Source organism: Dromiciops gliroides, chromosome 1, assembly GCF_019393635.1.
Source record: "Dromiciops gliroides isolate mDroGli1 chromosome 1, mDroGli1.pri, whole genome shotgun sequence".
NCBI classification, from domain to species: Eukaryota; Metazoa; Chordata; class Mammalia; order Microbiotheria; family Microbiotheriidae; genus Dromiciops; species Dromiciops gliroides.
Window position 1 is genome coordinate 415226465 of NC_057861.1, and position 17748 is coordinate 415244212.

Genomic DNA, 17748 nt, shown 5'->3' on the forward strand with positions numbered 1-17748 from the left:
GGCAAATTAAAGGGATTCACCATAGCATTTCTTTAAATGCAAGGTCCCTTCGTGTACCTAAATGATTAAATTTGTAAAAAATTTAGTTTCAACAAAAACTTCCAGAAACATTTCTGTTGTGTTATGGAGACTGTATAGAAATGAAACATTTTGAAGGGCCAACATGTAGCTTGGGATGATTTTCCTTTCTTCACTATCCAATTCCATCTTAGGTGTATTCATGTCAAAATGTGGAGAACTGAATAAGAGCATGTCCAAAGAAAGGCTATCAGGGTGGTGAGGGGACTGAAGATCATGCCACAGAAGGATTGATTGAAGAAGTTGGGGAATTTTAACCTGGAGAGGTAGAGGCTGGATGACTTGTCATCATTGTGGTAGAATTCAGTCATGTATTGCTAGATCCCTGGTTGGACTAGCTGTTCTTTGAGGTCCCTTACAATGGCAAGATGCTGAAAAGTAGGTTGCATACTGCTTACCATGACTTCTGTGCAAGAAAACAGTGTAAAAGATATCAAGGGCCTAGATAATAAGAAAAGCCATTCAGGTACTGAGAGATAACAGATTAATGTCCTGGATAGGGGCTTCATTGGTACCTAAAAATTAAAGGGACAAGAGGAAGGCCTTAAGCATATTGGGAATATCTTTTTTGGGAAGATTAATAGAAAAGACAGGAATCATACTGAATGAGAAGACATGGATAGGGTGGGTTCTGCATTGGTGAAGGGAATAGTTCCAGTGATAAGATTGTATATTTATGAAAATATCCAATTTGGGCTCAAGAAGATAATCCAGGTTGGAATGGAAGGTTTTTCTAGCCTTTGTACCCATATGGGATCATTCTTAGCCCTCCTAAAAAGAAATCAACATATATTTGTTAAGAGCCTGACCTAAGGACACAAAGAAGAAGTTAAAATAGTTCTTGCCTTCAAGGAATGCAAATATATATCAAATATGTATATAAAACACATACAAGGTGGTTTATTGGTCAGAGATACTAGCTTCTGGGAGAAACATAAAAGACTTCACAAACAAGGTGTTGTTTGAACAGAATCTTGAAGGGAATGAGAACTTTTAAGAGACAAAGATGAAAAGTCACAGACATTGGGGGCAAGCAGTGAAAGGCACAGAGACTGGAGATGGAATATTAGGAGTGGAGAACAGCAAGAAGGCCAGTGGGACTGGTCCACAGAACTCAAAACTCAAAGGTGAGAACTGAACTTGCTGGTCAGAAGACATGCCCTCACCTCCACACATAAGTTCTCTTTACCTAATGGCTACCTTAAGTCATCCAGATTTGAAAACTAGGTATCATTCTTGATTCCTCATTTGCTCACACTCCACATCCAATCACTTGTCAATTCCTATTGATTTTGCCTTTTCTTCTATCCTACATGTCCCTCTCTCCCTTGCTGATGTGACTACCACTATGGTGCCATCCCTCATCACCTCAAGCCTGTATATTTCAACAGCCTTCCAGTTGGCCTCCCTGCTTCCAATCTCCCCACTGCAGTTCATGCTTCACATAGTTACCAAAGTGCAGGTTCTATAGTGCAGGTCTGACTATGTTACTCCCCTCCAAATTCCGATGGCTCCTTATTCCTTCAAGAATAAAATATAAAAATCCTCTGTTTGGCTTTTGAAGCTCTTCATAATCTAACTCCTCCCTACCTTTCTTACCTTCTTACACTTTATTTCCCACTCACATACTCTACAAATCAATAGCACTGGGCTCTTTGTTGTTCCTTACACACAAAACTCTACTTCCCATCTCCTCTCTGCCTTTTCATATGGAGAACTAGCTGTTCCCCATTCCAGGGATGCTTTTTCTTCTCACTTCTTCCTCTGGCTTCCTTCAAGTCTCAGCTAAAATCCCACCTTATCCAGAAATCCTTTCCTGGTCTCCTTCAATGCACATGCCTTTCCTCTGAGATTACTTCCAATTCAACCTGTATTTTGTAAGTAGTTAGTTGCTGAATGTTGTCTCTCCTATGAGAATATGAGCTCCTTGAGGTCAGGGACTGTTTTTTTCCTTTTCTTCACATCTTAGGCACTTAGCACAGTGCCTGGCACATGGTAAATACATAACAAATACTTACTTTACTTAATCCAATCAGTTTTGAGTCCACCTAACTGAACTATCAATGAGTCTATATCTCTCCTTATTCCCAATAAGAGTATACAAGCCTCTCTCAAATACTTTGCTGAATTTTAGGTAAATTATATCTACAGCATCCCCCCAACTCTTCCAGTTTGGTTATGCTGTCAAAAAAGCAAATAAAGTCAGCCTGTCACAACTTGTTACTGGTGCTGACATGCTGGATCTCTGTGATCACCACTTCTTTTTCTTAGTATTCACTAGCTATGCCTTCTCTCTATGCCTTTGTGCCTTCTAGAACTTTGCCAGGAACAGAAATCAAGCTCCCATGTCCATAGCTTGCAAACTCCACCAGCTCCCTTCTTTTGAAAATCAGGACAGTGTATGCCCTACTGTCTTTTCCTCTTTTTTGTGCTTTCCCAAAGATCCCTTCCCATGCCCATAAAACCCTGTCTTATGAATGCACATCTTGACTTTGTCTGAAGCACCTTTTAAAGTTCTTAATGGAATTTCACTACCTCTTCATTATCTGCAACAAATGTTGATGCTTAAATCGCAATTCTCTTAGGTTGTTTGTTTTTTAAACAAGTGCTGATGATGAGCACTACAAGGGCAGATGACCAAGCATCCCATGAGATAGTTTGCGTTGCCTTCAAATGCAAGATAAGACAAAATCTGCCAACTCCTTCAACTTTCCCCTCTCGGGAGAACCTGTGAGTCATTCTTCCATTTAGTTGAAACTTCCTTCGTTTTATGGTTTCATTCACAGTGAGAATATCAACATAAATGTGAGTTGCACAAAACATGCCAGAGAACTTTTTTTTCCCCAATGACAGAAAAAAAAATATTTAAAAATACTTACATTCTCAATGGTGTTGGAGATTGTAGTTCTTCTGATGTCTATTTGGAAAATCATTTTTAAATTCAATGTATAAGCATGTGGGTGAACAGTCCATTCTATATCCAAGCACTGTTTATCAGAATGCATGGAAACATTAACAGATTTAACAGGATATATTAAATACTCAGATGATCCTGAAAGACAGAAGTGAATAATGGGAACATCATTAGTCAAGTATGCATAAACAGCTGCACTAATTAAATTGGCCATTTCTTGCACTGGCATTATTAAACTATCAACTTTATTTACTCTTATAAGAAAGAACTGCTTGGTTCTTTTTTTTGTGGGGCAATGGGGGTTAAGTGACTTGCCCAGGGTCACACAGCTAGTAAGTGTCAAGTGTCTGAGGCCAGATTTGAACTCAGGTACTCCTGAATCCAGGGCCGGTGCTTTATCCACTGCATCACCTAGCCACCCCTGTTTGGTTCTTAAAATTGAAAAAAGAGTGAAACTGAACAAAAGGATCCACTGGGAAGCAAATTTCAGTTGACTTGGCAATTTGGAGCAAGAAAGATTAATAACTAGGAAAGTACAATGTTAATTGCTACTATTTCATGCTTTGGGGAGGGAAAATTGGAAAGTCTTTTGTTGTTGTTGTTGTCAGAAGTTAGCACTTTATTGATTTTTAAGGAGATATGAAATGAGGACACATCCAGACATGGTGTAATTTGGTGTAAAGACCATGGGATATACAGTCAAAGGGACTGGATTTGAATCCCAGCTCTGCTACTGACTAACTTTTTGGGACACTTCTCCCTCCACTTTGCTGAGCCTCCTTTTACTTATTTATAAACTGGATGGGTTGGACAAGATGATTCTTTAGTCTCCTTCTAGTTATAATAGTCCAGGTGGCTTCTAAATGTCAACACTTAGACCACTGCATCAAAGTTAATACCTCTATCAATCAAAAAGTTACTATCAGGGACGGCTAGGTGGTACAGTGGATAGAGCATCAACCCTGAAGTCAGGACCTAAGTTCAAATCTGGCCTCAGACACTTACTAGCTGTGTGACCCTGGCCAAGTCACCTAACCCCAACTGCTTCCAAAACCAAAAGTTACTAATCATCTCCTAAGGGTCATCTGCCCTTGTAGTGCTCATCATCAGCACTTGTTTAAAAAACAAACAACCTAAGAGAATTGCAATTTATGCATCAACATTTGTTGCAGATAATGAAGAGGTGGTGAAATTCCATTAAGAACTTTAAACTAGGCATTGTAGGAGATACAACATAAGGATATGAAAAAATGTTCTAGCTGGAAAAATGAAACTAATGTGCATAAAATCACTAGAGAACCAAAAGACAAAACAAAACCAAAAACCTGGAAGATCAAATGGTAATGGTACAAGCTAAAAATGCTATAGGCAATCACAGGACTTCGTTGGAATGGATCTTAGAGATCATCTAATCCAGTTCCCTTATTTTAATTGAGGAAACAGGCCCAGTAAGCTATGCAACTTACTTAAAGTTCATGCAGGGAATAAATGTTTAAATAGGGATTAGAATTGTGTCATTTTCTTCAGTCTAGTAGGATGGAAAAGTGGGAGTCAGATGATGAACAAAAGCCTAGAGTCTTTCCCATTCTGACTCCAGCTCCCCAACTCTATCCACTGTGGCACATCCTAGAGATATAATTGATAAGAATAGGGGAAGTGAGGGAGAGAGAAGAGACGAGGGCAACTCTGAGGTTATGTACTAGGAAAACAGCGTTGTCTTCAACATGAGGAAATTTTGGAGGAGGGACATGTTTAGGGGAAAAGATTATTTCTGAAATGTATTTCAAATGCTATGAGATTGGAATTCTGGCAAGAAACTAGGGATTGAGAAATAGATTTAAGATTCATATACATAGAAATGATAACAGGAGCTGATGAGGTCATGAAAGAAGAACCTCAGAGAATACCCAAGCCCAAAGGGCAGGATATGGCTAGTGATCCAGGAAAGGAGATTGAGAATGAATGGTCAGACAAGTAGGAAAAGAATCTGGAGAGAACAGTGCCACAGAAGCCAAGACAGGAATCTTTCACAGTAAGAGATAATCAACAATGAAGGTACTACACAGTAACCCACATTTATAATTTTGGAAAGGAGACTTCTAGACTGTTCCCTCACTCCCAGGCCACTATCCAGTCAGTGTGTACATTTTCCACTCTCCACAATATTTCTCACACTTTCTATTATGGATTGTATATTAGACTATCAAAAGGCCAATGTGGAAGTTTTCCATTTATGGCAGTCTCATTAATCATTAAACAAAATCACTGAATTTTACATCTAGAAGAGACCTTACCAGCCATGGAGTCCAACTGTACCTGTATAAGAATCCCCTCTACAACAACACAAATAAATGGGTATCCAGCTCTTGCCTGAAGATATAGAGTGAGGGAGAGCTCACTATTCCTCAAGGCAACTCACTTTTGGATAACCTGTCCATTTGTTTTCCTTACATAAAACCCCATAGTTGCCTCATTGCAATGTTCACCTATTGTTCCTAACTCTTTGCTATGGGGCCAAGTGGATCAAACTTATTCCCTCTTTCCAGAAAACAATTCTTCAAATACTTGAAGTCCTTGGATCCCAAATATAGTGAGCTTTCCACCACACCTTCATTAGTATCCTTTATCAGGCATATATCTTACTTTTTAGTTCAGATGTATAGTTACTGCATTTATATTGAACCACAATAGCAAGAGTGGGGACTCACTCAATAGTTTGGTAATGGAGAAGTCAATCAGTCAGTCAATAAATATTTATTACATGTCTACTATGTGTAGACACCATTCTGAGTGCTAGAAATTTTTTAAAAAGTGAAAGATAGTCTCTGACTTCAAGGAGCTTACAATCTAATGGAGGAAGACAACACAAGAAAGGAAATTGAAAAGGGGAAGGGAACAGTGACTGATAGCAAAATAAACTTGAACTGATCCTGTTGAATCCAGCCTACAAAGAATATGCTGCATTAAACCTCATTCATAAAAGTAGTGTGAAATATTTTAACTTATTGATTTTCTCTTTTAGAAATTTAGTGGACTATACTTGCAGCTTAAGGCTACCAAAGAAAAGATGCACTGAAACTCTCAAAAAGGAATAAAGCAATCAGAGATTTATTTCGAGGCATGTGTCCAACACCAAGGGATGCAAAAACAAAACCCAAGGATCAGTTTTTTTCTTATAAAATAACATGATCAGGAATGTTCTGTTAAGGCCTTGAAGCTCCAAGATGCCTGACTAAGCTATAGATCACCCTGAAAGAAAGGTTTGCTTTCCTAAAGAAAACCAGCAACTGGATGGGCTAAGGATTTGGATAAAAACACCGTGGCCAAACTTCAATGATCTGATCACAAATACCAACCTAGTGTTTTTTCAGTGAGTGTTTTTATCTTATAAAACACACCCTCAGACAACTAGCCATGAATCCTCAGACTTGTGGATGGCGCCAAAGAGAGGCGTTGGTTAGTACAAAGGAGGGCTCTCACTGGGAAGAAAGTGTCTAATTTTTTGGCTAAGCATAAACACTACCAATCATCCTCTTACAAGACCCAGGCATCATACCAAATAAACTTGTCTACCAAAACTGCAATTAAAATTCAGCCATTGGTGTCTCTAGGAAACGAAGAAATTCTTCCCTTGTACGATATAGGAGAACAACATTTCCCCCCCCAACAGTTGCATGGTCAGCATGACCAGTGAACACAGAGGCCAGGGTATTGTGGTACTCAGGTTTTTCCGAAAGCTCTTCAGAGCCCAATAGACAAGTATCCACTAGTCTACAGAATGGATTCTAACTTCCTGGCAAGTATGATGCTGAACCCTGGGGTGTCCCAGGAACTACTGGAAATGAGGTTTCAGTCCCATACTTGTCTTTCATTCTCCATAGTGTCATTCAGCAAGTATTAATTAAGAAGGGTATGTTAAGCAAGAAGGTATTCTTGGATAAACACATTTCATCATTTCATCCTGAGAAAATATCAATTTTAGGTCTTAATTGGAGGAAGACATAATGAAATCAAGAGGATAATAAAAATAGTCTCTAGCAAGAGCATCTGATTGGCTTCCCACCTCGGATCCCACAGACTAGGTGGTGTCACTTTTTACTGGGGTAGGAAGTTTCCAGTAGGGGGAAGGGGACAAGGGGTGGTGTTTCTGGAAAACAGGCAGGTGGGAGGAAGGGGTGTGTCTAGAGCAAAGGCAGCCTGTATAAATATAGGCTGGGTCCAGAAAACCATACTTTTTTTTTTTGTATTACCATAGTTTTGTGATTGATTTGCACAGGCCAATCAGAAGCAAACCATAAAATGCTAAATATTGCTTACTAAGGAAAAAAATGTGAGATAGTTGGTGAAAGTTAGAGAAAGGAGTTACTCTTTTCACCAACTCCACCCCTCATATATGGAGTAATCGTTCTTTCTTCCAATAACAACATTGTTATACAGATACCCAGACTGGACCCTAGATTAGATTCCTGTGTTCACAGTTGGTTGTGGTAGACATGGCAGGGACAGTACTGTACATGGATGTAAACAGCTGCTAATTAGCATTTAGCATTTAATATGTGATCCTCTCAGATGTTCCAAGTATCAAAAACCTGGCAAGAAATTTCCTATTCAGACTTCTCAGCTACATTAGGGAATTGGAAGCTAAACAGTATTAACTCCAATAAAGCTACAAACGATCCCAATTGTGGCTTGGATGCTGTCATAGTCCAAAAAAAGCACGGTTTTCTGGACCCAACCTTTCTTTTGATGAGCTCTCTTCGTTTTACACACCCCTCCACCTTTCATCTGTCTGCCCTTTTCCCCCTTCCTTTTTTTTGTGAGTCAGAATCTTCTGTATTGGAAACTTCTACTTGATGATAATTGGCCCCTCCAAGCCTGTGTGATCAGAAATGGGAAACCATTCAATGTTCCTGCTAGAGACCCCATCTATTCCTAGACCCCCTCCCCCCATGTCCTCCTTCCATATCCTGGCACAATTCTGTTGTGTGGGGTAATCTGTAAATGTCATGTAAAAAGAAAACACATCAACAAAACTGAAAGTGCAAAAAGAAAAATAAAGGGGTTGGGGAAAATGAAATAAAAAGAACTGGAACAAATGAACCCTGAGGTCTTTTCCAGCTCTAAAGCTAGTTTACTTTGATGCTACTTGGACTACTTACCTTACCTCACAGGGTAATGAGGATCAAATAAGATGATGTATAAGACAACTCTGTAAAAACATAAAGCTCTTTACAAATGTCAGCTCTAAGAAAAATATTGGGATTATTGACAATAACGAATGAGATGGGGCAGGTAGGTGGCACAGTGGATAAAGCACCAGCCCTGGGTTCAAGAGGACCCAAGTTCAAGTCCGGCCTCAGACACTTGACACTTACTAGCTGTGTGACCCTGGACAAGTCATTTAACCCTCATTGCCCTGCCCCCCAAAATGAATGAGGAGTAGATATGGAAAAAGTTATAATTCATTAGAATTAAATCATCAAAAAGAAAAAGGTATGAAGCTGATGGATTCAAGCTGAAGCAAGCACTGTGGTAGGATCTGCCCATCAACACGAAGAAATTTACAAAGTGAACCATGATCTAAGCCTCTTTTTTTAAAGCCTCTTCTAAAGCCAACAAAAATAATGTGATGGATGTGAAAAAAAAAATTAATGATGAATAATCTGTATTGGGCATCAAATTTCCTGTATTTGCCTTTTATTCTCAGTGAATCTTTCCTATTCTTTTAAGTTAACTCTTCATTTCATTTCCTTACCATTACTTCTGCATGTGCTAAAATCCATCAGTGCCAACAGAAATACTGTCTGAAGGGTCAGGAAGAGAGCCATTGCTTATTTTTCTACCTGAAAAAGACACATTTTGAAAAAAAGAATAATTTCATTTTAGTGGTAAGCATAAATGTAGAGGCATATTTATAGGGTCATCTATCTAGAAGGGACCTCACAGGCCTTCTGGTCCAACCCTCGTATTTCACAGATGAGAAAACTAGATGCCAAGAATGTTGTGGCCTGCCCCAAATCACAAAGGTATTAAGTAGCAGAAGTGGGATTTGAACCCCAGTTGCCTGACTTCAGAACCAGTGGTCTTTCCACATACTCCACTGCCTCCGATTGACCTTTTTGCCCTAAAAGAGCAAAATATGGTGAAGAGAAGTAATTTAAAAAGAGACAAGAGAAGCATTTTAGATTTGAAGCCCCAGTGGCTTCCTAGCACTTCCAGGATCAAATACAAAACCCTGTTTGCCATTCAAAGCTCTTTATAACCTGGTCTCCTCCCACCTTTTCAGGCTTTTAAAAAAAATGAATTCTAGTTCATTTTCAGTCCCAAATTCTTTCCCATCCTCCTTCCCTTCCTTTACTGATTGGGAAGGCAGTAAAAACAAAGCCCATTACACACACACGCACACACACACACATTCATTTAAAACAAATTTCTGCATTTTCCAAGGGGGGGAGAGAGAGAGAGAGAGAGAGAGAGAGAGAGAGAGAGAGAGAGAGAGAGAGAGAGAGAGAAGAAGGAGAAGGAGGAGGAGGAGGAGGAGGAGGAGGCAGGGGAGGGCAGAAGAGATGAAAGGGAAGAAGAAATGAAGGAAGGCAGAGGTGAGAAGAGGAGAGATGCTTCAGTTTGCACTCTGAGTTCATCACTTCCCTAATCATTAGTACTTTAGAATTGTGGTTGGTCATTTTGTTGATCAGAATTGATTATTTTTCTAATATTATTGTTATTGAATAAACTGTCCTTCTGGTTCTGCTCATTTCATTCTGCATCAATTCATACAAGTCTTCCCCAGTTTTTCTGAAACCATCCCTTTCATCCTTTCTTTTCTTCTTCTTCTTTTTTTTTTTTGTGGGGCAATGAGGGTTAAGTGACTTGACCAGGGTCACACAGCTAGTAAGTGTTAAGTGTCTGAGGCCAGATTTGAATTCAGGTCTTCCTAAATCCAGGGCCAGTGCTTTATCCACTGGGCCACCTAGCTCCCCCTTTCATCCTTTCTTACAGCACAATAGCATCCCATCGCATTCATACACCATAACTTGTTCAGCATCCTCTCAGTTTCCAATTCTTTACTATCACAGAGGCCACCTTGCTGTTCCTCAAACAAGACACTTCACCTCTAAGGCATTTTTGCCAACCTCTGCCCCCAACTTCCTTCCAGACCAAGTGAAAATCCTGCCTTCTACAAGAAGCCATTCCTGATCCTCCTTATTGCCAGTGATATCCTATGGCTGATTATCTCCATCTTATCCTGCATATAGCTCGTTTGTACATAGTTGTTTGCATTTTCTCTCCTCTATTAGAATGTGAACTCCTTGAGAGCAGGGACTATCTTTTGCCTTTCTTTGTATCTAGCACTTGTCTAGCATATGATAGTTGCTTTATAAGGTCTTATTGACTGACTGTTGAGAAAATGGGGGGTGGGGTGGAAGAAATAGCCTCAAATAAGTTAAATTTAAATCAACTGCATTTAAAAGGTTAAGTTTCATCTTCTTGGCCCCTCCATACCCTGAATATTATCTGTAACAAATGAGTATTGTTTACTGAAGGACAAAGGTTTCCATTCTGTAAAATCACTTTCTATATTTTAGACAGATTACAGACTCAGCATATTTGAGCTAGAAGGGACCTTGTAGGTCATCGAATTCAACCCTTCCATTCTACAGAAAAGAGATTGAAGTCCTGAGAGGTAAAGAACTAGTAAGTGGTAGAACAAATATTCAAACACAGGTTTCCTGGCTACAAGTCCACTGCTATTTCTATCACACTGTGTTATTCTTAGTTTCTTATCTTTTAAGTTGTGGGAAAGTACTTTATAGCTAGTAATCCCTAGGAAGGCTTGACTGAATCATCAAATGCTACCTGACTTTGATCTCTGAGCAGCAACAGTGTGCAGTGACTAAAGTTGAACTCACCAGTTGTAATTTATTTTTTATCCTGAAATATGTTTCCGGTCAATATCACTTTCAAGTATCACTGTTCTACTTTCAGTTGGCATCAGGAGAGAATCAGAATTTGTTCAAAGTGGATTTACAGTCATCACTTGTTTAGATCCTTGTACATCCTTTAAAAAATAACAATGAGAAGTTAGTGGGGATTTATACTTTGTTAAAGCAAAATTTATCCATTAAAATATCTTTAAATGGTTTTTCAGAGCTTTCTTATTTCAAATGCTATAAGTACAACTGGGGCTGAGGAAGGCATGTGTATGACTGTTCTTTCTGAGTAAGGCAGCTTGAATATATACCTGCTAGTTTAATGCTTCTGCACAGTGGGGGCAGTTAGGGCAGTTAGGTGGACTTCAGACATATCTGTGTAACCCTGGGCAAGTTGCTTAACCCTCTGCCTCAGTTTCCTCATCTGTAAAATGAGCTTGAAAAGGAAATGACAAAGCATTCCAGTATCTTTGCCAAGAAAACCCCAAATGGGATAAAGAAGAGTCAGACACAACTGAACCAGTTGAATGACAATAAAACATATACCCATGTACACACACACAAGTTCTGTGATCATTTAAAATGTTTTATTGATTGTCTTATGTCTATATATGTACACATTTATACATATTGATGATTATTTGGTAAAATTCCCTTATTTTTCCAGAGGAACTCTATGAAAACCTAGCCTAACAAATTCCTTATGGCAACAGATTGAACCTGGCTGATAGGCAAATAATCAAACATTCTTGAGAACAAGAGAAGGACAAACCAAGTAGGTTTCTCTTGAATCTTCTGGAGACATCATTGTTTGTTGTCTAGTCTTCCCAACATCCCTGAGCCAACTGGGGGATTACAAGGATTTCTCTTATCTCCAGAGACTTCCTGCTTCACATCCACATTGCTTTTAAGGAGTGTACAATCTGACTGATTTGTATGTAAATGGAATTAAGAGCATCCTGTTGTAAATCCAGGAAGCTGGGAGTTAATCAGTATGGACCTAACTGATCCAGGGACTGCCCAACCTCCCTTTCCAACTGCTTAAATACTCTTCTCTTCCACCTCTCATTGGAATCTCTTGAGGTTTCCCATGCAATTGCATGTAACTGAGTTGCTGAGAAGAATAAAACGGTGCTTGTCTTTATAAGGGGACAAATTTCTGTTTAACAGTATTTTATATAAACATGTAACATATAAAAAACCAATAAAATATTTGAAATAGTCACAAAGCCTTTATACATGACATATATAAAACCTATATAAAGGATCATATACATGTATATACACATACATATGTATATATCCATACATATAGATAACAAACAGAAGTAAGATTTGAATCCAAGTCTATATGTATATAAACACATGCACAATATATACCCTACATGTGTGTACATATATGTATGCATAGATGAATATGCATATAGATGAATATGCATATAGATGAATATGCATATAGATGAATATGCATATATATATGTGTATATATATATATATATATATACACCCTCCTTCCTTCCCCAAAACCCATCAATATATCTGGATTCCCCCAGTGGAGAGTTATTCCTTTGAAGAAAGTCATTGTGCTCATATAAACTAGAAGGAAGTCATTATACTCATGTAAATGAGAAGGAAGTTATTGTACTCATGTAAAATAATTTCTCAGGAATTGGGTACATGTTAATTTTTTTAAAAAACATGTTATCAGACATTAAGATAATGCATAAAGGTTCTGACCTTCAAACTTCAAACTCTGAAAAGGCTTTGAATGCATTATCTTATCTGAACTTCACAACAGACTTGCAAGGAAGATACTACAGAATATTATCATCATTTTACAAATCAGGAAACCTAATAATGGGATCATTTAAAGCTGGAAGGAACTTTAAAGGTCATCAATTCCAACCCTCATGTGACAGAGTTGGAAATAGACCCAGAAAGATTAAGTAACCTGTCCAGGGCAATACAGCTAGTCCATGTTTGAAGTAAGATTCGAATTCAGGCCTTTCTAACTCCAGGTCCTGTACTCTTTCCCACTGGGTGAGGTTCACCTCTACTTCTTGAGACCTTTAGCTTTCTTCAAGACTCACCTCAAGTACCATCTCTGTAAGAGGCCTTTCCTAATTTTCCCAGTTGTTATTCCTTCCCGATTACTTTGTATTTATTTGGTATGTATCTTGTATTTATTATTGCAAGAGGAGTTGATGAAGGGAGCTCGTGATTCATTTGATAACTTCCCTTGATGAGATTACAAATCATGGACCTTTCTCAGATTGGCATCTTGCTGAGAGAATGCAGAGAACTTCTCTCATGAGCTCCATGCAGGAGTGTCCTGCTAAATGTTTAACAACTAGCTCTCCAAAAAACAAGTATTCCTAACACATGTTTAAGTTTTATGTGTATTTTGGGGGGAGCAGGGAAATGAGGGTTAAGTGACTTGCCCAGCATCACACAGGTAGTAAGTGTCAAGTGTCTGAGGCTGGATTTGAACTCAGGTCCTCCTGAATCCAGCATAGGTGCTTCCCCCATGCATTTGTAATGCAAAGTACCTTCCCTCAACTTCAGAGCATGAACAAGTATCACATGTGGTAAAGTTTTTTAACTGGGTGCTCAGACAGAATTTATTGTGCGTACAAAAAAAAATTCCAGCTGATCTCCCATTTTCTTCCTTAGTGGATTTCCAGTGAGAATTGTTGGAAGATGAGGGAGGAGCAAGTTTGCCTTATCTGGCTACCATGTGTCCGAGTACATGGTGCCTTTTTCTTTCATTTTGTTCTTTTTTTGATCTTGGGTGGATGAGCTGTTGTTGTTCATCCTTCATTTTCTTAGAAGGCCAATGACATCATGGGGTCAATGTCTGGATTCAAGGGTGAACTAGATTTAAGTGAGGCAGAGTTGCACAAAGTTGTCAGCCTCATTCTGTCTTCCAGAGTCATCGAAGTCCAGTGGCAAGACAAGAGTCAAGATGACTGTTGATGGCTTAGGATGCAGTGTTTGACTTTGGTGTCTTTAATGTCTAACCAAGCTCTAAGTGTTCCACAGTGCCTGTTTCAGCTATTTTCATGGCTGTTGGAACAAATGATTCTCATCTGCCCATTCCACTGCGGGGAGTTTTCACATGCTTGGGGTAGACATCCCTCTCCCTTCAGCCTGTCTGAGACAGTTTTACTGGGGTGTGGCTGCTACACATGCCACAGCTTCTTGGAGCCACAGGTGAGAGTTAGATGACAGGCAGACACCAAAGGTAGATGAGCAGCTCAGAAAAGGGCTTAGCAAGCCCTCACAGCAGAGATGCTAGTCCTCCCTAAGAATAAATATCCAGAAATGGAATGGGCCAAGTTATGGTCTTGTAAGCTTTAAAAAATTGGAATAGTCATCACAGCTCCCCTCAGCATTCAGAGTCCATAGCAGAGACCATCAGAGCTGGGAGGAGCAATAGCTAAATCAGGTAAGGAGTCACCCCTGAGGTACAACCTGCTTGATGCAGCCCAGCAGAGGACTGATCACTCAGCTGGGTTTTGCAAAGAATTAGCCCAGCTGAGCAAGGGAAAAATGCGACCACTGTCAATACCTTGTACAAGAGTGAATTTGGTGAGGACTCCTAGAGGGAAGAAAAGGGTGTCTACGGTAAAGGCTTGTGAGACCTTTTCAATTCCATATGTTCCCTAAATGCATGCCTCAGTACCTGTGGGCTTCAAGTTTGAGCCCACCCTCCCCAGATTCCAATTCCGTGTGTGTGTGTGTGTGTGTGTGTGTGTGTGTGTGTGAGAGAGAGAGAGAGAGAGAGAGAGAGAGAGAGAGAGAGAGAGAGAGGGAGAGAGAGAGAGAGAGAGAGAGAGATGGCTACAAGTGGCAGTATTAGAATATCTCAGCCCTTAGACTACATGATGAAAGAATCCTGAGGGGGACAGTAGTCAATTGTCCTGGGAGGACCTGAGATTACCTTCCCAGTAGGAGGGCATACAAGAAAAGAAGAAATTCAAACTATCAACAATTTAAAAGAATTCTCCAAATCACTAATAATAATAAAAATGAAAATTAAACAATTCTAAGTTTCCAACTTATACTCACCACATTGGCAGATATGAACATAGTATTTATTGGAGGGACTGTGAGAGGGCAGGTATACTGGTGCATGGTTGGTAGAGCTCTGAAATAGTCTAAACATTTGGAAACTATAGTTTGGAACTATACCCCAAAAGTCACTAGATTGTATATATACTCTGAACCAATGATACCACTACATAGCATACACTCCAAAGAAGTCCCAGAGAGAGGGAAAGGGCAATCTAATATGTGTGGTGTAGTATAGTTACCAATAAGATCACCAGAAGACAGGTGATTAATCATGTTTCCTACTTCCCAGAAGAGGTGATAGACTAGAGGCACAGAATGAGACCTTAGTTTTTAAACACCAATGTGTGGAATTGTTTTACTTGATTACATTTGTATCTTATATTTGAGAGCTTTGGGCAGGGGAGGGGGAAGTGGAAAGTTAATGAGTAATGATAAAAGATATTCCACTCCCAAAAACAGAATCAAAAGTGCATTAAAAATGAAGAAATACATAAAGGAAACAAAAAGTCCAGAAGACATTAAATTTAATAAACTTTTAAAAACTATATACATACATGTATGTGTATATATGTATATAATATATATGTATATGTATGTACATATTATACAAAGAGAGAAGACTTCATGGTTGTACATATAATCCTTATTTTTTAGTATTGAAAAGTTTTTGTTGGTAAATTGTTTATTCATTTTTGGTGAGGCAATTGGGGTTAAATGACTTGCCCAGGGTCACACAGCTAGTAAGTGTCAAGTGTCTGAGGCCAAAGTTGAACTCAGGTCCTCCTAACTCCAGGACTGGTGCTCTATCCACTGAACCACCTAGCTACCCCTAAATATTTTTTTTTTGGTGGGACAATGGGGGTTAAGTGACTTGCCCAAGGTCACACAGCTGGTAAGTGTCAAGTGTCTGAGACCGGATTCGAACTCAGGTACTCCTGAATCCAGGACCGGTGCTTTATCCATTGTGCCACCTAGCTGTCCCAGTAAATGATTTTTAAGTTCAAAAGAAAAAGAAAATGAAAAAAAATAGAGGGGTGCAGGAATAGATAATTTCTAATTTCCTTTCCAGCTCTAAATGTGAAAAATCTGAAAACAAACCATCATGAGAAGTTCTTGGCATACTCTATAGAGCAAGTAAAATAAAATAATTTTAAAATTTTAATGCCTTTTTCCAAATCCCTATTACTTCCTGTTCACCAGTCCTGATAGATTTGGTCTTTCCCAATTTCCCCTACTCATTCCCAAAAAGAATACACTGATGATAATAATTTACTTCCAAGGAACTTGGGTGTGGTATGAAACTATTCAAAACCAGTTGGATGACACAGTACTGACACGTAAAATCATGCCACTCCTCTTTGGAGGGCTGTTCTCTAAGGACACATGCTTTCTTTATAGAATTGATCTCTGATGAATGTATTTACCTTGAAGCTTCAGTTTCTGTCTCTCCCTCTTCTTCCCCCCTTTCCCCTCCTTTTCCTCTTCTCCCTTTCCCCCCCTCTCCCACATTGCCCCTTTTCCCTTAAACCCTCCTCACCTCTTAATTTCCCCTGTTTGTGTCAGAGGTATCAGCATCCTGCCATTCACCCAAGTTGGCAAGCTGCCAATTGGATATTCCTTAACACAGATCTGATAAGGTCACTCTCATTCTCAAGAAGCTTCAGTGCCTCTCTGTTCCTTCTAAAACAAAATACAAACTCCTCTGGCATTTCATAATTTGTCTGGTCTACCTTTATATAAACTGTAACCCATGGCTGGTGTGTTCTCCTGCTTCAGTTTCATCTTATAGAACACTGAGCTCCAAAATCCAGCTCAGGTGCCTAGAGGAGCCCATTCCTGATCCTCTTTGCGGACAGTATCTGTTTCACAGGGCCAATCACATAGAGTTTATTTGAATTGATTTGATGATTCTATGCTTGCCCTTATCACAACCATCCATATTCAAATATTTGCCAAATCTTGTCAATTCTACCTCAACATCCCTTGCATCTTTCTTTCCTTCACCTCACATAACAACAATCCTAGTTCAGGTCTTTATCAACAAATCACCTGGACTACTAGAACAGTCTCCTAACTCGTATTCCTGAATCTGCCAGTGATGTTTCCCTTACAACTATCATGGAGAGAAGAAATCCTTATGGAGGAAGGGTCCAGGTTCCTCATTGCCACCAGCGATGACTGCTGACCAGTTGCCAACAACAGAGAGATAGGCAAAAAAAGCCTGGGAGTGTCAGCACCCCAAATGTAGACCACCAACCCTGCTTCCAGGGCAGCCTTCATAGCCATTATCCAGAGAGGCAACTCCTGTGGAATAGGGGCCAGCCATTCCCACCAACTACCACTTACAGGGAAAACAAGACAGTCCAGCTGAAGCAGCAGGGCACTGGAGATATCATGGACCACCTTGACCCATCACCCAAGCTCTGAAAGGAATTTCTCCATGCTTCACTATTTTGCTTATGATATGACCCTTTATTTCTTTTTTTTTTATTTTTTGGTGAGGCAGTTGGGGTTAAGTGACTTGCCCAGGGCCACACAGCTAGTAAATGTCAAGTGTCTGAGGCCGAATTTGAACTCAGGTCCTCCTGATCCAGGGCCAGTGCTTTATCCACTGTGCCACCTAGCTTCCTCGGTCTGCACCTATTTTAAATGGAATTTCTCTTTCTTCCTGCTGAGTTTTTTTGGTAATAAATATACAGAAATGCTGATGATGATTTGTGTGGGTTTATTTTACATCCTGTAACTTCA

The 17748-nt window shown here is 39.5% G+C and overlaps 1 protein-coding gene across 1 annotated transcript in view; it reads right to left on the reverse strand.

Annotated features, from left to right (window-relative positions):
• OSMR (oncostatin M receptor) overlaps window positions 1-17748 on the reverse strand; it is an 80574-nt gene that overhangs the window by 50409 nt on the left and 12417 nt on the right. Inside the window, exons 2-4 of the mRNA XM_043978771.1 lie at window positions 10903-11051; window positions 8748-8835; window positions 2958-3130 (exon numbers count right to left, since the gene is read on the reverse strand). Of these exons, the coding sequence (XP_043834706.1) occupies window positions 2958-3130; window positions 8748-8820 (246 nt within the window). The 5' untranslated portion in view covers window positions 8821-8835; window positions 10903-11051. The remainder of the gene's footprint in view (window positions 1-2957; window positions 3131-8747; window positions 8836-10902; window positions 11052-17748) is intronic.